This window comes from Platalea leucorodia (genome assembly GCF_965183815.1).
Source record: "Platalea leucorodia genome assembly, chromosome: 4".
NCBI classification, from domain to species: domain Eukaryota; kingdom Metazoa; phylum Chordata; class Aves; order Pelecaniformes; family Threskiornithidae; genus Platalea; species Platalea leucorodia.
The window spans coordinates 9539349-9564582 of record NC_138826.1 but is presented as its reverse complement, the minus strand read 5'-3'; the positions used below and the strand labels follow the sequence as shown (position 1 = coordinate 9564582).

Here is a 25234-nt window from a genome sequence, read left to right as displayed (position 1 = left end):
AATAAAGGCTATTTTCAAGTGTTTGCCAGATGCCTACTAAAAGAAAGAGGCATGGAAAGAGGCAGCTTACCCTTTGGCTCATATGAATTGAAACCTCTAGTGATCCAGTCCTGTTAATTAACTTTGATTAACTTGATATGTGGAATTGTGGTGCTAAAGCCTTCTTTAGTTACTGTGACCCTGATTTCCATGGCGTCTGGGTCAAGAAACATCTAAAGAAGTTTAAACTGTTTGTGGATTCCCTAGCTTTTCACATAGGTATGCAGTTCCTATTAACAAAACATGTGAATCAAATGCGTGTGTGGTCTGAAAACTTTTCTGACATTGTCTGATTAGTGAAGAAAGTAATCTCTATCAAAGTCAAATACGTTCTGGAAAAATCGGAGATGGTTTTCAGGCAGATTTTCACTATGCAAAAGCACAGGAATTAATTTCTACTCCAAAGGTACGCTGTTGTTGCAAGAACAAAAGAGCTTCCTGTTGTCCTTTCTTGCTATACCTAGACTTACGACTTTTGAGGAACCAATAAATCCTGGTATGGGGATTATGTGAATGATTTTACTAACTTGAACCATAAAGCTTTTCTGGGTTACTCCCCAGGGAAATTTATTTCCCTTTAGGTTAGCAATACCTCATAAACCTTCTAAGAATCTCAATGTGAGTCTCAAGGTGAATATAATAATGGTGTTTTGTTTTAGCTGAGGCTTATAAAAGCTTCTTATATATTAAGAAACTTCTGAATAAGTCTTCTGTGATTTTATTGTATTTTTTTTAGAAGACAGATTTGGTTGGAATAGCGGCACATCATGCTGTTTTTTAGGGTGATTTTTTTATGACTTTAGAAGTAGGTTATAGGTTGCTTTTGATTAAAACTTTTTCTTTGAAATAGTGTTAAAAGAAATGGCCCTATGATGTAACATGAGTTTCCTCTGTTTTGTAAGTTAGTATAAGCTTCATGGTTGCTCAAAAAATTTTAAAGTTTGTCACTGCAGTGAAATGAAGATGGCACACTGAGGTGCTTCTTGGACATTTTGTTCTTTTTACCTAATCTGTTCAAAGGTTGTATTGTGGTAAGGCCAGATCAGGCCAACGTATCTACCTTTCCCTGAATTTTTTTTAGTGGATTTATTACTGCATATTAGAAAAAAAATTTTTTTCAAACATATTTTTAGAAACAACCTTATCTCAAAATGCTATTTTAATTATTTTATTTTGAATGATAAAATGATTATTGCACAAAGTTGCAGTTTTTCTTGATTTGGCCATCCTCATCAGTTTCATACAAAGAAATGAACTGAAAAAAAGAAAGAAGGTTTTGTCTCTTATTTCACTTGCTTTGCATTCTTTGATGGTGGAATGGTGTTACATCTTTGGATGTGATTAACCTCCTGTGAGCAAGAGGCTGGAATTTGTCACCTTGGCCATCAAAATCAGTGGTTTTTAAATGTAAACACCATATTTTATAACTCCTTTCAAAAATATATGAATATTAATCTTAAACAGTTTGGGTTTTGTTCACAGTCTCATTGGAAAATTGGTTATAATTTTAGTGACTAAGCATCTTCTAATTCATAGCCTACCTTTATCAATGGCCAGTTTATATTCAGTTGTTTTCTGGGTGATAACGTTGTTTAATGTAAGCAGCTCATGTCCCTTCCTGGAATTCTCTTTAAATTATATTTATAGATATCAATCCTCCCTTTTGCAAGGCTAATTAAGGCAACCTCATCTATTCTGCTGTCATTCTAATAGTTCATCTCTGTGACTTTTCCACAAGGAGTTCATCTCTCTTGAGCATGGATGATTAGAAAGCCTGTGGGATATTCTAGGTGAGATTTCACTAGTGCCTGGCTAAATAACTTTAATCCTACTTTATTGGGATCGCCTCACTTGGTATGTAGTAAAATGGCATTTGTACTGCATCCATGAGAAAGTCATTAATGGCTCATAGACTTTCTCTGATGAAGCAGTGCTCCTACTCATTCTTCTCAGTCATTATCAACTGATGAGCTTCCATTTTATACAAGTTCATGTTGCTAATCCTAGTGCACAATATCTTTAAGTTATTTTTGAATTTTGATCCATTTTGTCCAGTAGCCAAGATCATCCAGTTCATTCTGCATGTTTTTTCTGCTGCTTCTGTGAATTGAGAGTGTCTAAATTTATGCAATTATTACACCTTAAATTTGTGACAATGTTATAAAATGCACCCATTCTGATCCTCAAGAAGTCTCCCTGGTAATCCCAGCACCTCTCAGGATTGTTCATTGCTGCTTCTTGTTCAGTGCCCGAATCCCATTCCGTTATAATGGCTTGTTTACTAATTTCCCATTGTGACACTATAGTAAGGACATTATTGAAGCCCAGATACCGAGAACACCTCCACTTCCTTCTGTAGATAATTGGTTTTTAGGTAAATGTGATGTAAATGGTTTGGTAAATGTATATTGTCCAGTGAAACAGGTTGCCATTATTTCAACTTTTTTTTATTTGTCCTTTTTTCTAAAAGCCTTTGTTTTAAACCTCTGCATATTACTGAGGCAAGGTTAAGGTCTGTAATTGTCCGGATCTTGTTTCTCCTCCCTCTGGTCTTTAACGTCAGCACCATGGTTGCTGTTCGTTGGTAATATCTAGCTAGCTTTATTTAAAATGCTTGCTACTGGGCCTGCAATTTCACTTGCTGTGTCTGTCAGAATTTTGGAATGGAGTCATACCCCCAGCTTCAGTACGTTAAATTAGTGATTTTAGCGTCTATCTCAGCTGCAATTTGTTTTTCTGTTTACATGTTTTTGTAGATGCCTTTTTTCTTTTTTTCTTTCACTTGATCAGTCTCCTGGAAATGATCATGGTAAAGCTGGACATGAAGTGCGTGATTCTGTTGACAAAGGTGCCCAGAATATTGCAGCATGTAACTGTGTCCAGCTGTTCAGTACCCGACAGATTTAATTATCTGAAGTTATCATAGTGACTTGCTTCAGGAGAAACTTTATGTAGCAGAAATCTCTGGAAGCTGGCCCAGATGTTGATAAAAAAAGTCAAATTACAAATGAAAAGTAGAAGCCCCTATTACTGGAATGATTTTCTTTTTTGTGATTTTTTTTCAAAATTCATTTGACTTTATTTTTACACTGTCTATTAGACTTACAAATTGAAATCTAGGAAATAAAGAAAAAAAATATCCATATTTCCTTATTTCTGGTTTGCTTATTCATAGAGCTCTTTCTGTATTTGGCTTTTAAGCTGTTGAGGATGCAGAGTTTCACATGACTGATTTGGTCAATCGAGTACTTCATCTGCTCTAATGAATAGAAAGAGTGGGATCTCTTTGAGTATGAGAAGTGTTATGTAAATACCGTCAATACAAATTGTATTTCTGTTTAAAAAAAAGATAGGTGAAGATCCATATCAATGAATTGATAAAAAAAAAAAAAGCAGATCATATGCATAGTAATATCTTTAAATTCAGACAGAAGTGTATTTTTTTTGGTCTGAATGGTGCAATATTCAAGATGCTGAAGAAGTGTTAAAGAGATCAAAACTGCATATATACATTTCAGTATTCAAAATTCAGGCAGCTCAACTAAATTTTAGAATGAGAAATAGAAGGAGAAACCGTAATATTGCTTTTGACTTTTATTTCGGAAAGATGTTGCTGGACCTCTGCTCTCAAATTTAGGTAGTTCTCCATAGCATATATTTTTTATTACGCAAGAAGGAACAGCTATTCATATTTCTGTGCAAGTCATGTAAAGCTATGCAATATGCAATTTTACTCTGACAGTGTTCTAAATGCTACATGAACTAGTCAGATAAAAATGCAAAATATTCTGTTATGCATATGATGAACACCTTTGTGTAAATTTATGTGGAGAAATAGTCATTTTTTCTCTGAAAAGCATATATGCCAACCTTTAGGGTGATCACTGTTTAAATGAAAAAATGAGGATTGTGTTGGTGATAGAAAGATGTATCTGCAGGTTGACTCCTCACAAACCCTTTTACATGAATTGTATCAAGTAAATATGTTTGTTAGCAAGGTAATATGTATGTAAAATACAGTATTACTGGTACGAATTTGATGTTTGTGTTCAGAGTTGCAGTTCTTAATAATCTTGATAATATCCAACTAGAGATTGGAATAAAATACTAGTTACATTACGCTACATAATATATATACTTATGTGTGTGTATATATATATACATATATACTACTTACTGAATAATGTAAATATACTGTGTCAGATATGAATAGTGTATTACACAAATATCAGGATTCATACACACAAAAAATCAGCACAAGTCTTCCAGTTTAACCTATACTTTATAACTTGCTGTACTCACTCGTTACTGAAAAAAACGTAACTTGCTTATAGAGGCAGTGCCTGGAAACCATTTAATGAAAGTAGAATAGCAACAGAAATAACTGAAAGTCATGAGTCTTTTCACTGAACAGAAGAATCCAGAGGAAAGAGGTAAACTACCTACATAATATCAGATAAAAATTGAAATGGAATTTAAATTAACTTTTGGATGAAACAAGGTGTACGGTGTTATGTGCTAGCCTTGGGTAAATACCTTCATAATGGCAGCCAATTTAGGTTAAGAATTAGGAGACTGCTCCATTTTGGAAGTCCTTGTCCATGCTTTCTATTCTTCTGACATAATCTTCAAGAGGCTGTAGGTGAATTATTTCTTCCATTTCATATCTATAAAACTGGCTGCCTAATCATCATAGGTTCTTTTGAGTAGGCTGGCTTCTACAGGAAACACTTACCTCCTGGCTTGCTCTTATTGTGGCTTATGTCATCAGCTGGGAAGATGGAGGGGAAAAAAATGGAAATTTCAGGGCCACAGGCAACAAGAAGTCACTTAACCTCTCTACCTTTTTTATAGCTATGATAAAATAGTTTCCAATTCTGTTCTACTCTTCAGTCATAACAGCTATTGTGAATGGTTTTATTTGGTGTCTCTTTGCAGTTATTAATGATGTGATGTAAAATGTGGATTTAGTGCCAGTTTAATGAGTTGCTATCAAATTATCCTTTTGTGAGTTTTTGGCAGCTGAGTAGGTATTTTTGCAGTTAAATAACTAAGAAACAGTAGTTGGAAACTGATTTTAGCTCAGTAATTTTACAGTTTGCTAGCAAAGTGTCTATCTGTATCCATGCGTACTCTGAGCTACCTTACGTTACATGCTTCTCACAACTCACATCAGTTCAGTTTCTGCCAGGCTTCTCCAGGCAGTTTCCCCATGATTGAGTACAGGTGTTCCTAATGCAGCTGAAGGAGCTGGAGCACTGAATTCTCATCAGCCATCTCTGGCAGGACAAAGTTAAGGTTGAAAGAATTAATCGTAACTCTTGATTTTGTATTTTCCAAAAGGTTTGGGCTTTTTTTTTTTTTTTTTTCCCCCCTGCTTATGTATGTGTGCTGAACTGACACATGGGAGAGTATGAGATACTGCCTGGCACCTGTAACAACACTGTTTTTGTGATTTAATTAAGAATAGCAGATAACAGTCTAATAACATTATCCAATTGCAGATATTTTGATACATTGGTTTAAAATTGCTTCTTAAAATAAGTCCCTAGTAATTGCTGTATTTAGAATTATAGTGAAAATGATTTTATATACTTAAAACTCCTAGTATTTTGTGTTAGCAATAGTAAGCCTTAAGCCTATGTCTTTTGTACATCTGTTCCAGGGTCTAATTCTTGGCTCGTACCAGAAACAAAAGGAGCAATTGTGCAAGGTGGATATGGCCATACTAGTGTCTATGATGAACTGACAAAATCTGTTTATGTCCATGGTGGATACAAAGCATTACCTGGCAATAAATATGGATTAGTGGATGATCTTTACAAATACGAAGTTAATACTCGGACATGGTAAGTGGGATTTCTAACATAGGAAACCAAGTTATTCGTTACTGAAAACAAACCCATAAGCATAGAGTAAGGTGGAGTAAGGTTCTAGCAAAGTCACGTAGGTGCCTCCATATCCTTTGCATGTTACAGAACAGTACATTCGCTGCAACAAAATGGAAGAATTGTGGTGAGGGATTAGACTTTAGCCAGTGGATTAATGGAGCTACACATCGAAGGAATGGCAGGGAGGAAGATTTGCACATGTTCTACAAATTAAGAAAAGGTTCTTATATCCAGACATAACCGTCATGCGGAGATATTACACATGTACTGTTTCCACATGGTAGGAATATACTGCTGATGCACATTCAAGTACCTGTTATTTTATAAATAAGTAGAGAAATATAAGACCTGTGGAAGGTTATTTTTCACAAAACTATCAGAAATAAGAGAGAAAATTCCTGGTATTCTATAGAGATCCTTAGCTATTAACGTTCTTGGTGTTTCTATTTTTGTCGGTTTCTTGTCCATCGAGTTTATTGTAACTTATGAATGCTACTTATATGTTGTGTATAGAAAGTAACCTTAAATGTTTTTTCTTACCTTAGAGATGATTTGAGATCAAGAACTATTTCTTGGAACATTTTATCATTGCAATTTAACATTTGTGTTGAGCACTAGTGGCTTAACTTTAAGCACACAAGACTTGCTCTCAGATGTTGGAAATATGTGGGTTTGATTTCAGAGGCTCTTGATTTTGAATGCCACTAGCTCATGGCACTTAGAAACATTATTACAAGAACTTTTTGTCCCTTTTAATGTATTTTTAAATTGCTGGAATTTTAATGCTCTCTTATTATGCTCTATTCTTGGAACAAAGTAATATTGTATCCTTTGAAGGTCTGTTCAACAATATAATAATAATTATTGGAATATTTTTGTTCATTATTCATCTAAAAACTAATAATGAATGCTATTATCTACTCCATACCAATGTGGCATTCTCTGCAGCTTCTAGAGAACTTCTCTTTTATTTGTTTCGTGAGTATTACACTGGAAGTCAACTGTACTATGGGACTGAAAACTGGCTGAGAGGATGGGGTAATGCCACGTAGTAATAAAATCTTTGTTTACCGTGTCTGTGACGTAATCAGTATTCAAAGCACTCAGTGAGGCCACTGAGCCTGAACGTGCCACTGGCTAGGTGGGGTATGAGGAAGAGGTGGAATCACGACAGCTTTCTCGTGCCCGTGTACATGGCTTTTTTCACACTCGCGTTTGCTTGTCCTCACTGTCTCTGGTTTTCTCTTGCACTCACTCTCTGTTTCTCTGTCTGATCTGGCTGAAGTTCATATGCTTCACTAAGTCTTGGTATACAAAGCTGATTACTTGTTTTATTCAGTGGCATGTGGTTTTCATTTCTTCATATCAATTAGGCATAAGCTTTATGTTTCTTGGAATGTGAGGGGGTGATATATTAATTCCTAGTGTGAACATTATTTCTAACCTAGGATGGAGGATTACAGTGTTTGTAATGCCTGCATTGCTTTGCATTATTTGCATACCGCTGCAGTTGGCAGTTGGGGGGCAATGTGGTGCTGGGCTTAGATAATGGCCTGAAACAGTGGAAGGACCTGCTGGCTCCTGGATATTTCTGTTACCATTATATCATATCATGCTGCTGTATGCAATGCTTGGCATCGGTATAGTTAACATGGACTAATGTTTGCAGATACACGTATATGTGCATAAATAATGAATTCAGTGCAAAGTGTGCTGAGACTCTCACATAATTTACGTGAGGTTGGTATGTGTTGGAGAGTTCTGAAGATTGGTCTCATCAGTGATGCTAATGAGCAGTGAAAATCATGGCCAAATTAACAAACTTGGTCTGTATTACACTTCTACTTCTACTGAATCCTGGGGAAAAGTTACTGTTATCAGAAGGGATGAAACTCAGCACACAATACGCAAAAATTAGGGGGGGAAAAAAACGCCTGTACAATGTGGGGACCAGGGCTGGAGCAATGCAGTTGTGTGACAAGTAGAAAAGTGTGTAGCCCAACAAAAAACTGCGAGGATTGCTGTTATATCCACTGTGGAGAGGAGAGTGTCCTTAGTTTTCCCTGGAACAGTGTACAGCTCTTTGGGCCTTTGGTGATCAAGACAAATAGTTGTAGACAGCTGCAAGGCAGGATAATCAAGACAGAGCCTAGTGTATAGCAATTAATGTAAATTAAGAGGTGGGAACTGTAGAAAACTGGTAAAGCAAAAGACAGAAAGAAATCTATAGTCCGAATGGATAAGGACAACAGGTTAGTATATTATCATTCTTTCAACTCATAGCAGCAGTATTCCTCCATTAGTAGTTGAAAATAATTGTTAAAAAGGGTGTCTTGTTCTATTTCCTTGTCATTCCTAATTTTGTATGTTGTTAACTGATGAGTTGAAACCAAATATCACGTTTTTCTGGGTAGGTACCATAAGTATTCTGTATCAAGCTAATTCCTGGTTAGAAACACACTTAAGTGGTGCTTTATTTTCAGAGTATATTAATCAGAAAGACACAACAAAAATGCAAGTCACTTAACAGAACAAAAAAAGGGTTAAAAACAGAAGCATGTTGGTGGGTATGCTGGTGACTTGAAGGAATTATTGCATTTTTAAGCAATTAAAAAAAAATCTCATTTACTTTCATTTAGTCTTTGGTGTTTCCTTTGATGTTACTTTCTATGGGTAGGGGGGACTCTATTTAAATGACAATATGAAAACTTAGGTTTAATGCCTTCCTCTCAGCTTGTTTAAACATATGATCTCTTATCACTTAAAAAATATCTTGAGTTTATTGATTGATTTACATCATTATGTCAAAACAATGAGACATACTTTAAACCCTCTCTCCCAGACCCTATGATGATGTAAAAATATTGAACAAATGTTATCAGTGTGATTCAGGAGAGACAATATTTTTCAATCAGAAGGAAAGATTGTCAAGTCAGTATGTTCGTTACAGGAAACGAATGACAAAACAGTTTAATTGTAGGTGTGATCAGTGTGCAGTAACGCAAGTGAAAGAGTCTAAACTTGAAAACTGTTAGATTACTGAGACAAAAGGTTATTAGGGGAATGCAAATAACATTCTGTACTGGCAATCTAATCAGCTCTTCATAAACGTGTCTACAGCTGGTCTACTTAACTAATTCAATCTGGCAAAACCCACAAATGGTTACTCTCTCCCTTGGTAAGATTTATTTGCTGTGATTGAATCAAGTTTGTATTCTGTTCTTTCTACTAGCCCCACACCTGCCACTTTAAAACTGTAGTATTGATAGCTCTTGACTACTGTTGGGCCCATGTTATTGCTCTGCACAAAGCAAAACTCACAGACAGGCTAAAATGAATGAAGAGAGATCAAAGACTCAATGTGTGTGGACTTTTATTTTATTTTATTTTTTTTTTTACTGAAATTCTGTATGTTTGAGTCTGCCAGCCTGAACACATTTATGAAGCAGTGCAAGTGTTTTTCCTCATAGCTAGAATGACTTCTACCATTTCTTTTCCAGGCTTGAGTGTTCAATTAATTAAAAAAAAAATCCAATATTCAGGATTGTCTAAAGATTCTTTTAGACTTCTAAAGAATTCTTCATTGCATTTCTTCAGCAAAAAACTCAACTTGGCTAAGAATATATAAGAATAGGGATTAATAACATGAATGAGTTTTCATTCAGTTTTGAGTAAAATGTACCGTATCGTTATTCTCTTCTGAAGAATGTAAACATGATATAGGTTACTGCCGATACGCTATTTGACAAATTAGATTTCTAATTAAAAAAAAAAAAAGCATGGCGTTTTAAATGAATGCTAAATATATCTGTTGTAACATGAGAAAATTCATCATCTTAAAAACAATCAGAATACATTTAATCATGTTTACTGAGTAATGGCTTCAGTTTAGTGTTTTCCTTGTATTTTATATTGTTTTAATCTATAAATATTGTTGATGTGTATATATAGTTTTTCATGTGTTAGTATGTATTAATTTATTCTTACGTTTTGCAGGACTATTTTGAAAGAGAGTGGCTTTGCGAGGTATCTTCATTCAGCTGTCCTAATCAATGGAGCTATGCTCATTTTTGGTGGCAACACTCATAATGATACTTCCCTGAGTAATGGTGCAAAGTGCTTTTCTGCTGACTTTCTTGCATATGATATAGGTATGTATGGTATTGTGTTTTTCTCATCTGAGTTTTAATTATCACCGTGTTGCTTTCTCAAGTCTAGCTAACGTGATCCTTTAAAGTCCTGGTCCCAAACACCTTCAAGTTATTAATAAATTATGTCATAAAACTAAAAACAGGCTTTTGTTCCATAATAGTCTTAAATTTTTGGTTTGGGGGACAAAGCATAGTAGCTAAAACGATCAATTTCTAAAAATGTGCCTAATACTGTCTTATAATATCAATAGCAGATATGTTGCTAAATGAATTGCAAGAATTGGTGTATTTGGTGTTATGAAAGTATGTTGAACAGAGACCCTGGTGGTTATTACCTCCAAGTGTTGATTGATTTTTTTCATACTGAACATCTACATAGTACTAATAAAATATGATGCTGGAATTTAAAAAACAAACTAACAAAAACCACACAACCCCCCCCCCAAACCAAAACACTTCCCCACAAATGACATTTGAGAGGTTCCTATAAAAATATTTGGAATTGGTGGCAGTTTGGAAAATGCATTGCTCAGTGCTTATGTCAAGGCACCACAATGGGCCTGGATTAAGAATCAGGGAGTGGAGAAGCCAAGGCAGGCGAGGCAGGGCTAGTCAGGTGGTGATGCTCAGGAAACTAAGAAAGGTTCATCTGCCACAAGCTGAAGAGCAATCTGGAAACATCGGAAGTCCGCACCACAAGAAGCAGAGTGTAGAGAAATGGCCTCTTGGGAGACTGATTGTGGTAGATAGCTGGTTGTAGCTGAAGAGAGGCAGGTTGGGGCTGATAGCTGAGATGCGTGGATTTTGCTGGGTATCGTCCTCTGACAAGTTGCTCTCCCCTCCTCCTGCCTCTTCCTATGCATTTCAGATTGGAGTATTAATTAAAAGATTCCTGCCTTTGAGACTGAAATACATGACTTGATCAGGATAACTGCCTTGGTATGTGTCTGTTTCACACGGAGCAATACTCCACCTGCAGTCTAGCATGAGCAGTCTTCCCGAATGGGAGGAAAATTCCGGGGAATACTCCCCCATATAGACTAACGGGGTAACTACATTAAATGAATCAGGTCAATAATAGACTATGGAATACTTTTGCATCGTTATGTTAAGGATAAACTCTTTCTATGGACAACCATGCAATCAAAATGGCTAAGCTATTTGTGCTCAGTTTCATGGGACAGAAGATAGTCTTAGGAGGATGGTGCTAAAAAAAAAGTTTACTTCTGGAGCACCGAAACCTGCTAGCATGCAGTACAAATGTCAAAATACAGAATTCATTCCCAGTTACCCGAGTTCAAAAGTAGAAGTGAACAGTAACAAAAGAACCCCACAAAACTTTGCTGACAACCAGCTGGGAGGAGGCTGGACTGTCATTCAGGGAGAATGAGATGATTGGAAATGACAGTCTTAGGAAATGATAAGAAATTTCTTCTGCAAACAGAAGGCACATTGCTGGAAATGACAGTGGCTTGTGTGTCTGAGTCAGGAGCGGCACGTGGCTGTGGAAGTTGCCTATGAAGTCCTAATGAAAAGAGGAAAGAAGCATCAAAGCCATTCCAAGGCCCTGGATATTTTTGTAGAATTTTGGCAGCACACATTTAAGAAAGACAAACAGGGCTCTGCATGGCAAGTGGTGTTAACACCAACTGAAGCATGAGGAGCCTTTAGGAGATAATAAAAGGATGTGGTATATTTAATTTTGCAAGAGAGTGCCTGAGAGCAGAGAAGATTGTTCTTTATAAATATATGATAAGAATACACTTTGGAGGAAAACTGTTTAAGGTCAAAGACAGTCTCGAGACAAAACTAGATGGGTGTAAACTTTCAGTCTCTAGAATGGTTCCAACCATTAGAGCTGTGCAGTTATGGAAAAGCCTCCCAATAGGATTGTGGAGGCTGTAAATCTAAGGGAATTTAATGAGCCCATAATCTGTTTCCTGTCTTGCTTATTGCCGCTGTTGTTCTTACCATAAATAGTTTTTCCCTTCCCTAATGTTCACGTCTGTATTTTATGCATAGGCTGCAAATATAAACACACAGGTCGTATTTGGGCCAAAAAATACAGCCACTTGTCCTGGGAACTAAAAATTGGGAAATGTTTCAGAGGAGTCTGGGAAATGGATGTGTGCATGATCCTGTTGTGAATAGCTTCTGAATAGCGCCTGGATCTATTTTTGGCAAGCGTTTATTATCTGAATACAGTTGTAGAAGAGGGTGAGACAAGATCCTTTTTATAGGACTAGTTGATGGCTTGTTGTGGCTTTGTGTATCGATATCAACCACTCTGTGTTTGCTCTCATAAGAAAATAATCGGTAATTTAAGTATATGGAACATATATGTGCTGTTTCCTGCCAGTTTCACTGAGTGTGTGACTAATGCCTTTTCAGAACAGCTGAATTTTTTTGATGATATCCCTGTATTACATATTCTGTAGTTTCTTGTTGGCATCTGATGGTGTGAGCTATTGATTTTGTTCTCATTTCAGTTTACATCTGGTTTTAATTTTTAATGAAACATAACTCCCTCCTCATTTTAGAGGATGATATTGGTCTACATTTATTTGTGGAATCTGCACTTGAGAATCAATAGTACGAGTCCCAGGATCTGAATAATTGTAGCTTTCTGACTTCCATGCACCAGGAGGCTTTTATCCTACTTCATGAAAACTTTTTTTGTTTGGTTGGAAACAATATTTCTTTTTTTCTAGTTGATTACAATATTTTATGTAGTATTCGTATTTTCTTGCATGTCACATTCTCCATGTGTTATCAAACTGATGAAGTACAAAAGAAACAGATGTAGTAATTACTCTTTTAAAAAAAATTAAATCTGTGAAGATTGATTTGATACAAACTTAATCTTCTTTATTATTCATTTGGCCAAATTAAAAACACAGTGTCACAGCACATTAGATACAGACATACTTTTTCAGAAAATAGTAAATACTTATTTTAGTAAGAATTGGATAATTACGGAATGGGTATATTTCAGAATTTTATTTACCTTGTATCATGAGTTTTTGAACAATGCTTGGAAGACAAAATATATGATGCTATCAGTATTGCATTTCCTAGATACCTTGCAAGTGATGGAGTGTTATGCTCTGTCTTGGAAAAAATGTGTGCTGTCTGGAAACCAGCTGAATCCTAGAGATAGAGCCTATACTATTTATGTTCAAGTTGGGCTATAGAGTACTTTTGATGATATCTCTTATTATATGTGACATAGTCTTATGGATGGATTGCTTCAGCTTTTTATTATCCATGAAAACACTTACTGTTTTTCATATTAATGTGAAATAACTATTTTGGGGGATTCATCTCAGTTAAGTTTAGCTGTCTAAAAGGTTGGTTTTTAATACAATCTGGTAATCCAGACTCTTCCTCCAGTCAATGGAGGGAGATAAGTATTTCCAGAGAGCAATTAATTTTACCAAGCTTAGGACAGAGTTGTGTTTTTTTCTTCTTTTCTGGAATCAGTCATTGCTCTCTAGGTACTGAACTTAGTCTACATGCATAAGTTTTAGACAGTTAAATGTAAGTGTCATGAGCCAAGAGCTCAGTTCAGTCATTTTAAATGTTTACGGCATCTGAATATATTTCTTAAAGCTGAAGACTCAGAGATCTGGAGATGCTATAAAAACTATTGTGATACCCTAATTTTCATAATTTAGTATTGTTTGGTGTATTTACTTAAATAGCAGTAAAAATACTTGTAAAACTGCTGCATAAAACGAGCTTTAGAAACCTGGCCATTGGTATGCTTTTGTTCTCCTCCAATATTTTACCACCAGACTTGCTGCCAAGTTGCTCTAGCAGCTCCTTAAAGATCCACAAAAGGATCTCTCATAGAGATGAGGTGTTTTTCCGACTGTTCTGTTATTACTTACATTATGCTGAAAGAAGAACCTTGGCAATGGGGACAGGGTGGCCAGTGGGCTCAGCTGAAGGGCCTCAAGTGGTGAGATCCTGCCTGTTATAGATGCAACTGTCCGTGTTCAAACTAGGATATTTATTCAATTCTTCCATTATAGCATTTTCAAAGATACTTAATGACAGTTAATACAAACTGAGATGTGTGTGTCTAAATGTGTGAAGTATGACTGCAGGCTTGTAACTGATGAATAGGGATTTATCTTTCAAAAAAAAAAAAATTGTTCTTCAGTCTTTGATGTGTAATTGAAAAAGTGTATGTTAGGAGCTATACCTCGAGTTTTCCCAGTTCCTGCTTTGTAGTGTATAAAAAGTGCATACCTTTGGGAGACTGAGACATGATAGAAAGAAACTAGATAATCACCACTGACTTTAAATTCTACAAAGTGCTTAGACCTCACAGAGATTAGTTTAAATAAATGTGTAGTAGAACTAGAGAGGAAGCGTGACACGCTTCAGTATTGATGTTTTGCTTTTGTTTTCTTCTTGGTACAAAGTCTGACATTAGTTCAGTCTGCTTTTTTTTTTTTTTTTTTTTTGCCCCTTCAGGAACAAAATCACACGAGCCTGTTACTGTTGGCCTCAAGTTCACCACTGTGTTTTCTGCCACTGTTTAGTGGTAGAGTGGTTCAACCAGGCTAGTGTGCTGGGGAGTTCTTTCTGAATACTTGATTAATTAGATTATATACATTGTATAAGGAATAGAATACACTTCAGAAAGAAACCATGGTGATCTCTGTACCGTACAAAGTTCTAGTCCAACTTCTTCTCCAAACAAAGTATAATTGTTTTGCAGAAGTTGGTGTAATGAGTACACATCTTAATAACTGGGCTTAATTCTGTGAAAGGATAAGAGTAGTGAAATAAATAACATTTCAGGCAAAGTAGTTCTTAAATTTTTTGAACATTTATAAACAAAATGAAACCACTTCAGGAAGACATCTCATTCTTTGACCAGGACTAAGGATTATTTGGTGCAAGTTAGGAAAATTTGAGGACATGCTTTTATGTATGTTTGCATGAATTTGAGCAAAATAGCATACTTGAATCAGCTATCAAATGGGCCCCAGTGTAATTGAAATGAGCTAAAAACTGTTATGGATTCTGCTTGCTGCTGTTGGCCTTCTGGTATTGCAATAATCATGGAAAGCCCTCCCAGAGAAAATAAAACTCTGTGGTATTGCCCTGAAAAATACTAGCAGTTACACTGTGAATATTCAGTCATGTTCCATCTTCTGGGCTATACGAACAACCAGCTTTTTGGAACAAGATTATATCTGGTAACCAGATTTTTGGAGCAAGACTTCTGCCTCGCTCTCTTCTCTCCTGTAGGCTTCGGAAGAAAAGAGGGGTGCAGCATTACAGCTTCGTTTCTTCACTTTTATGCTCAATCTTTGTAGCTGGTATGAAGATTTAAAAAACACATTATGTGTCTTTCTTCCTTATGCTGCCCTATAATTGATGTTACAGTGCTGATAAATATATTGTATAAATCTGATTCATAATTTGTATGACATTAGCATTACTGGAAAGCTTCTCTCTATCTAAATGTGCAGATGGGTAGTTGGAAGGCCATGTCCGTGTGGGTTTTAATTTTCTGAAGGAGAGCTCAACCTGGGGAACCTGATGAAGGACTACTAAAAAATAAAAAAAGAAACAAACACCACACTATATATTTATATTAAATATGTATTTTTATATATGTATATACACAAATGCGCACATGTGCATGTTGAAGAACTTATTTTCAACCCAACTGCTAATAAAAAAATTTCAAAGCTGTACTCTAAAACTTTAGGATAGATTTTTTTTAAGTATTAATTTGGGATTTATAAGACCCTTTTTTTTTTTTTTTTAATTGTAAATCTATGATACAGGAGCCACCCTGTGCTTAAAACTCTTGCATTTCTATTCCAATTAGAGCTTAGGAAAGTAATTTGCATCTGAACACTCATAAAATATAATCTAAAATTTGCAGATAGAAATAGATTAATTCGACATACAGAATCAGAATTTAAAACAGAGGTTCAAACTACTGAGACTAGTATTTAAAAGAAAAAAATGCTTTTTGTAAGAGTAAGGACATTGGTTTTTAGTTCCTGCCTAAATGGTAATGTTAGTAAATATATTTCTGTATGCCTAAAGCAGTTCCTGTATTTTCAGTGTATGAAATATTCAGTCTCTGTCCTTTTGTTTCACATATGCCAATTGCTAAGGTATCTGGATACTCTAGAAATGTATACAGAATGACTGAAAGGGAACCTCTATTAAAGCCAAAAACCGAACTCATTGGAACACGGCCGCTGCTTGCATGCTCTCTGCTAGTGGTAGCTGTATTTCAGCATTGTCTGTATCTGTGGGAGAAGTGCGACAACCCATATATTCAAGATAATAATATACTCTGCAATGTTTCTTTTGTAAGTCTTGTTACTGTCTGGATTGCAATTTATTATTATGGATTAAATAATATGGAAATTCAGTTGCTTATGAAAGACAATATTGCATGTGAAATATTAACTTTCTTCTCAGGTATTCAAACAAAGCTTAAAAAATTTTTTCCTGTTTGGAAAAATTTTTCAAGATTATCTCATGAGATTAACTTTTGTTTTACTTGTAATCAAACATATTGCTTGTATTTTGTAATACAATGAATTGTTTATTCATAAATTGTTTGCTTGTAAAATAAATTATTTCAACTTTAGTCTTCGTCTTCAACAAAATGAGTAAGTTTAAATGTCTGTAAAGATTTTCCCCTTCTCCCCCCAACACAAAACCATCTATTTTTACAATTCTCCCTCCTTCTGGAGTTACAAATGGATTATCAATGTGCTATCACAAAGAAAATGTAAAGCAGCGGCTGTGATAGATTAAGTTTTATGCGTTCCTGAGCACTTAACGTATAAACGTAGTTCTGGTGCAGTCTGTAGTAGTAATTACATCTGTATCACTGTACTATTAGAAGAGCAAAACCATAAAAATATAATGCACTCATTGCTCCATTTAATAGTAAAGCTCAAGATTGTTGTTTTTTTCTTAATATTGCTTAGGGAGTCACTGTTATGTATATAGACTCTGCTGTAGGTGTTAGATCTATAGTTTAAATTCAATTCATGCTGTTTCAAACATGTTTGCCTTTATGTTTTCCTGAGATTAAGGAGGTTTTTATTGTCTGAGTAAAGAAAAATGTTTATGCAGTGTGGAATGAATTGGAAAATAAGATTTTTGTTTGTACCTAACTTTCATGGTGCTTTAGTTCTTTACAGTGTTTCATTGTCCATAGCTACAAAAAAAGAGAACTAGACAGTAGTATAATGTGTGTCCATACTTTGTGAACCACCGTTTCTTCTTTCACCAGAGTAAAACTGAGTCATTAGTGATAACTAACGTTAAGGATCAGTTGTTAACTGATTTAAAGCTGTAAGTTTAAATCCCTTTGGGTAGGAAATTAACCTGTTTCCCTTACATCTTGGATCATTATTCTAACTGCTATTAAACTATACAAAATGAGTCTTTTTCCTTTTATCATATTTTGGAAGTATGAACCCTTTTCAATCTTTAAAGGAAACAGTGAGACTATCACTTCGAGAGAGTTCCACCTGCAAGTTCTGGGTGGGCATGGTGCTTCTGTTAATCGAGAATGTCTATAATAATTGAGATGTCCATAATACACTTAAATCAGATGAAGAAAAGGGAGAGTAATCACCTTTGAAACAGTTTGAAGATGTGCAGTTCTCTTAGATTTTTCATAAATAAAATTTGAATTGGAGGTAGTTGGATGCTGAACTTGTATAACTTTTGAAATTGCTTTACTAACTTAATTCAGACATGAATTTAACGGAGCTGTGTTGTGTCTGCTCCAGTTCTGCCCTAATGTTTAAGTAATACATTGTTCAAAATCCGATGTGAATGGTAAGTGTAAACTTTATACTGCCCTCCACTCCTAAACAGGTTTTTTATGGTATGTTCAACTGTATGTCTGAAAAGCAGAAGTCACTCATAAAAAGACTTGCAGGACTAACAAGATAGAGCTAGGATGCTGTATTTCATCTGTTTTTCCTTCAGTCACGTTTTGGTAAATCTGATCTTAGTTAAATACTTTAAAGCAAATCTATATTGGAGTATTTTAATGATGTAACTATGTTGATTAGAAATACGGTCTTTTCTTTCCTACAAATCATGAATACATTTATGGGATACATTCGAGCAATGTATGACTATATTATACTAGTATAGCATATTCCTCTTATCCTACTGTATATGCTATAGTAATACCTTTGTATTGATGTAACTGGTTGTATTTTTAGTGATCTGAGCAGTGGAGCCTTAATTGAGCTGCAGTGAATTAGCAGGGACTCCTTCTCTGTGTCTTTATATCCCTCGTAGCCTGGATTCCCACCTCAGTTCAAGCTCTGTGAAGTTGTCCTTAGTGTTGCAACATTGAGAACTTTTCTATAAAATGCCTTGGTCATCTTCTCTGATACCAGTAATGCAGTATTGCCAGGGGGATGTGGATGAGAAAGATCTAGGTGACTGGACAAAGGATAGGGTGTGAAGGCCTGTCCTGTTGGAGCGTGGACCCTGAAGAGCACTACCCCATGCAAAGTTCATTCGGGGTTTTTCTCTGCCAGCATCAGCTGGATCACCTCCAATCTGGTGCATCTCTGTGGCGTGTTTCATCACATAAGTCATTTGTATGGCTGGTGAATTCACTCTCGGAGCCACTTCTGTAGCCGTTTAATCTACACCAGGGAGGAATATGAATCTTTTTCTTATAACGATATAATGCGGTAGAACTTGTTCTTGCAGTTGAAGCCTAATAGGAAGAACAGCCCCATATTCGTCCTTGTACTCTTCAGTGACGAAAAATTCTGCTAATCAGTTTGGAATGAATAGTACCATTCCTTCATCTGCTTGATAACTGTTTCTATTAAAAGCAGAATAGACTTCCATGTGCAATATGTTATACCCAGATACATACAGAGATAATGGTAAATACAAGCAATACCATATCTCCCACTTACTATCTGTATAATACCTTAAGAGTGCATGACATTTTAAAGAGGAAAGTATTTTATTCTTTACTCCATAGCACTTGCCATCCTTATTAGACTTAATACAACAAATACAATGCACAGAAGGCTGTAATAGCGATAAACAGAGTCGTACTGCGTTTGCTGTTTGTCACTTTCTTCTAGGAACTGTACAGTAAGTCTGGAAATTTTGGTACTTTGAAATGTTCCAAAAGAAGTTTGAAGATGATGGGCAGGGACAAATTCTATTTGATTCTTTACCAGAAAGCACCAAAAATCAGTTGGTTAACTGTCTGTATTTTGTATTAACCAATCTGTACAGAGAAACTTGGATCAGGAGTTTAAAGCTGAGCAAAAGGATTATTCTTGCACAATGCTCCGTTTGGTGTTCAGTAGTCGTTGAGAAGGCTAGGAGGAGATAAGAGGGAAGGCTATTTGTAATGTGCTTCCCTCCCCCTTTTTTTCTTGTACTCTATTGAAAAGACCTGCCAGTTTGACAAATACCATCAGCAAGAAAGGAATTATTATATCTTCAGCCCTCAAGGGTTTCTTATCTCAAAACCAGCCTTTATTATGGTTTTATGGTTTTCCTTTGGCATTAAATCCCACTTTTTATTAAATAAATTTCTAAGTACAGGAAACACTCTGTATTTGTATATATGTTTGTAAAAATACAAAAAAATAATGTGCAACACTTTCCAAGATCAGATGAAAATTTATTGTGGTTTTTTTTAAATTGTTTCCTTTACCATCAAAGGCATATGAGCTCAAACATACTGTTTCTGTTAATGTGCAATGACTCACAGCAGCAAGGACTTGATATTAAAATATAACAGCAAGATTTTGCTGGTCGGTTGTAGCGTTACAATGTTTGCTTTTTATAGCTTTTAAAATGGAAATATTTTCTTGAAATAGAAATTGAGTTAATGATTGTCGATCACTTATTTACAATAAATAATATTGCTCTTAGTCTGAATTTCTCACATAATTCAAACACCATGGAGGCATCAAATGCCAGTGTTATGCTGGGATATGGGGAATACACAACTTTTATATGTAATACTTCTCCTACCTTAATCTGAAACTTGTGATCGTAAGTAATTCTGTTGAAACTGTTTCAGGAGCAATGTCTCCCTGGCATGTATGTACTTTCACCATTCTATTTAAGTAGAGAAAATTAAAAAAGAACAATTGCGAAAGATGAAGTGTATTAATAATACCATAATTTTATGATAATATAATGTTAACAATGATAGCGACAGAAGGTAGAAGTTGAGATAGAGGCAAGATTCTGGGGATGCATTGGTTCCTATAAGACAGTGAATTAAACTTACTAGTTTCTTTTTCCTCAAACTACTAAATTCATTCTGAGTCCACCATCTGATGTTGAAATTATTGCTGTTTGGACCATCTGTGTTACTCTGGTAATAATGTGCTTTTAGTTTCTGTTTCCAATTTATAAAAAGATGTAATTGATTTATCTATCACAGCCACAGTCTCACTCTGACTCTCTTTATGGGCTCAGGCTGTGATTCTGCAGAAGCCTAAGTCAATCTAGTGGCTTATTACTGCAGCTTTGCCCATAGCCATGCTGTCCGGCCCTCTCTCCTGTGCCGAGTCCACCCTTGCGTGACCTTGCACCGAGCTGTTTCAGCGTGGTGTGCTAACAGGAAGCTAACTGGACAAAGTGCTGCTGTGAATAATTTTCTGCATTACAAGTGCCAGAACAGCAGCATTAGGGGAGATGAACTGTTCTGACAGTGGGAACGAGAACAGGACCAGTGCAGCCAGCAGTTAGAGTGACTTAGGGTCTGTGTGACACCAGCCTGGAGGACAATTTGTCCCTCTTGGATTTCCTAATACCCAGTTTTGTTGTTTTTAAGCTGGGGAGGGAGAGAGGAGGGGTGTTTGGGTTTCTTTTTTTTTTTTTTTTTTTTTTTTTTTTTTATTATTATTATTTAACCTTAAGCAGACTTCCTTGAAATATGTGGTCAGATGGTGATATTCCTTTATTTTTAATCATATCTATAACTTACATAAATTATTCTAAATTTTAAAATTAAGTAAGTATACCTTATTTAGATGTGGCTGTCATTGGAATCCTACAGGTAAATGAATTCAGCAATATTAGGTAAAAATCACCCTTTGAAATAATTGCATTAAGACCCTGGAAGCAGTTAGGTTTCAGGTGTGCTCCCCACAGTCTTGCTGTACGCCAGTGACCTTTTCGACTGTTGGTGTCTACAGGGCACTGCTGCTTCTTTGTGGTACTAACTCTGAGTGTGCAGCTGCTACAGGCATGTACGCTATTTAGTTCTGTATATTATGGAGAGTATGCTGAGCAATAGGTCATTTTTATTGTGTCTTAGTGTCCAAATCGATAGCTTTGTGACTGGTTTAAAAGAAAAAGTGTCATCTTGTTATTCTGGCTTCAAACCACTTAAGACAAAATGCAAGTTAGTTTTCATTGAGAAAATCTGAAAGGACAATATAATTATCAAAGACCTAAATATATATATATGTGTGTGTGTGTGTGTATCTATATACAAAAAAAGCACCACACTTTTATTTGGATTGAATTGCAGAGGTCTCTCTCCCTTTAACTCCTTTTCAACTTTGGATTTAATCCTTATCTTTATGTATATACCAGATTTTTTTTTTTAAATGAGAAAACTGTAACTCTCTGTCTGATATGAAAGTTTTCCTGAAAGTTTACCCTACCTGTCTCCAAAACCTGTTACGATGACAAATTCCAGAAATGCTTTACCTGCTCTGTAGAAAAGTATTTTCTTTGCTCTGTTTTAAAGGGCTTTCCTTGAAGTTTTAATCTCTAGGTGCTCCCTATTTCTATTACTGTGGGATATGAATATTTGAAGTCAGTAAAGTTCAAGCAGGAAAAAATGACGAAAGGACTAATTGTTCTAAAGAACTTAAAATCCCAGTCGGCACAAAAATCGAAACCACACCAAACCCACATTTGTAAATGCTCCCACAGCAGTACTAAAAGAAATATGCTTGAATAGTTAATTTGAAGTAAACATACTGATACAACGTTCATCTCAAATACTTGGTGAAATGAAAGTAATTAGTAGTATAGTTAAATCAAGATACCAAAAGTAAGATGGTAATGGGGTGGCCTGCACAGCTGGAGGAGTGGTAGTTTATCTTAAAGCACCTACGAAAAGAAATGCTTACTGTCGCAGATGTTCAATGAAATTCATATGAATTAAAATCCTTTGGCTAATTTGAGGGTGCGTAATGTTAGGGCAATATTACTGATTACTTGGTGAAAATGATGGCAGTGGTGGTTGTTGTGAGTGTTGAAACGGGCTGTGAAGGCAGAGGACTGTATAATAAAGGGACGCTTCTGTGAGTGTCCTCTGGCCTTGGTAAATGCCTTGATAGATAAGTGTTGCTGACAGGTTCTTGGAGCACCTACTCAACAAATGCACCTAAAAGGAGTACCTGTTGATTTATTCTTGAGCAATGCAAATACAGCTTCTCAGAACTAGTGACTACAGTGTGCTCAAATCCTGCAATTTCTAGAAGTGTAGAAGAACCTTTATGTATATTAATCCTTTCTCCAGAAAATCCATCACTGATGCATTTAAAAGGAGGATCTACCTAAAAATCCAAAGCCTAATGAAAGTGAAAAAATGAAAAGAAATGAAAAGAAGGACCAAAAAAGTGGCATTAATGGAGTGTGTTTAAAGACCGCTAGTGTGTATGTCACTGATCTGTGATATGCATTGATAAATGCAAATCACGGCAAATAGAGACTCTAGAAGGACCCTTTGAAGTCCAAATGCATAACATGTTTAAACAGCAGAATAAAGGAGGTTGTTAGGAGTTAGAAAAAAGTAGCTTAGCTTTCACCTAGTGACGACAGAAAAAAAAAAGTCTGTCAAATCCCACTGATTTTGCAGAACAATTTTAAAAAAAATCCTAGAAACTAATATTAAGAAGGGTTTTAAATACGTCAGTCAAATTTTGTTTCAGAGTTCGTGAGACCGGCAGGTGATGAAAGCATGTTAAGAACATTTGAAGGTCATGAGGTATAGATGGTCTGTTTTTACAATGGAGGCAGAAGGGGTTACCTGCACTGATTCCTCTGGGAAAGGAGAGTAAATAGGCAATAAAGTTAGTTGATACTTAAAATACAAAAGAGCTTCTAATAAAATCCATTTTGCATATATTTTGCTGAAAACTTTTGGACTAATTTTATGTATCTTTTCTTATGCTTTTTTTTTTTTTTTTTTTTTCTTTCTTTGTCTTTCAGCTTGTGATGAATGGAAGATTTTGCCAAAACCTAATCTGCATCGAGATGTCAACAGATTTGGTCACACTGCTGTTGTCAGTAATGGGTAAATGAAGTGTATTTTAAATTTTCCTGACTGTTTTTCTCAATGATAAAAACTGTGGCAGAAATTACACCTATGTGAAGTATGGTTCAATGATATACAGTTGATGTAATTTATTAACATAAGAAGTAGTGCTTATCAGGGACTTTACTTGTCTTAGGTAATCAGTACAGCTAATTATCAATTTGACATGCTGTGGAATCTGTTCAATGGCATTTTATATGAACCTTCTAGTGTACTGAGGTGTTTCCTCAGTGTTGTGAACTACACTGAATTTGAAATTTAGTACCAACTATAATCCTCACGTAGGTGTAATGGGAGAAATCTTTTTCTCTTTGCAGCATGCTATAATTCCTTCTTCTTCTACAACCATAAAATAAAAAACCATGTAACTAAAATTTGTTTGGAAAAAGCAAGATTTTGAAGATACTGATACAGTGATCATAATTAACCACTTGCAGGAAAAAAAGCCTGCCAGCATCTAGACTATATTAAGTATATTGCATATCCTCTGTAAAATGCAGCATACTTTCATGTCATTTGTTGAATAGAGGAGCTCAGTAAAGGTTCATCATCTAGAAACAGGAGATGGAGCGGACCTGGATTTTGCTGGATTTAGTGGCTGAATTCTCTGCTTCCCCCACCCCAAACTGAAAGATAAAATTGTAGGACAAACATCTCCTTTTTAGTGGAAAAGTTGTAGAAAACTGTAGTCAGGTTTAAAGAAACTTCTACTGTTTGCTTGTGTCAGTTTTACTATTGCTGGTTGCCAAATGGCCTAATATCCGACAGCTGCAGTACTACAGATCATTGTACTACTGATCATTCCTCTTCTACATTATTCATCACACTAATAAACTCAGTATTTAAGTATATGCGGGCAACTTACAGATCCTCTACATATGGATATTGTACAGGTCAGAAATAATGGAGGTGATAAGTAATACTACAAATAAGAGTTTGACTGATTTTAACAAAAATAGCAGTAAGTTGTAACTCTGTACACAGAGCACTTGAAATTAATCAATGAACAGATTACTTCATTAAGAGAAAATTGCTTGGAATTAATGAATTCAGCAACTGATGATTTGTGTTAAGACATCTAAGCTATGTCTGATCCTTCGAGAACTGTCACTTTCACTGAATTAGATTCAAGGTGAAAATGCCTATTTTTTTTTTCTGAACTTAATGGTATTTTTAGTAGGGTTTTATGTACAAAAAGTGTAATGTGAGACACTCCAAAGATTTCTGCTATTGGTAACTGTATAATTAATTCTGTTTTGAGAGTATGTGATACAACAGGTATACAGATTCTTTATTATTATTTTTTACCTGAGGCTGTTCTTAATTTTAAGTGAGAAGGGTAAGGTCTCAAGTCTAGTCTTCTGGTTCTGATGTCAGCAGCTACTGCACTGGAAATGTTACCAAAAAGAAATATCCATCTGCCACTTATTACTGGCTGTTTTTGAAAACTTCTTGCAGAAAAATGTTCTCGTTTCCTGCAGCCCATTATTTCCCACTCTGTTCTCATTATCTAACTCCAAAAATGAGCAGTTTCCTCCATAGCTCTTCTTTCTTCTTTCCAGACATTTGGTATGTGTCACTCACTAATACATATAGCACAGTGCACTTCGAGCAATTTTTTTGTTAGTCTAAACTTCCATAGAGAAATACATTGAAAAACTTATCAATCTTTATAATGGAACCACTGACAGAGTCTTTATTAGAGAGAGGTGAAGAATGTTTTTTATAATATTATGTGGGTTTTTTTATTGTCTGTCAAAACAGCTAAAGAAATCAAGAAAAGGTATCTATAGCTATAGTAA

At 35.5% G+C, this 25234-nt stretch overlaps 1 protein-coding gene across 1 annotated transcript in view; it reads left to right on the top strand.

The window, feature by feature from the left end:
• ATRNL1 (attractin like 1) overlaps positions 1–25234 on the top strand; it is a gene marked incomplete at both ends in the record, with an annotated part of 524731 nt that overhangs the window by 80028 nt on the left and 419469 nt on the right. The window contains 3 exons of the mRNA XM_082310449.1: positions 5705–5888; positions 9927–10081; positions 23327–23411. Of these exons, the coding sequence (XP_082166575.1) occupies positions 5705–5888; positions 9927–10081; positions 23327–23411 (424 nt within the window). The remainder of the gene's footprint in view (positions 1–5704; positions 5889–9926; positions 10082–23326; positions 23412–25234) is intronic.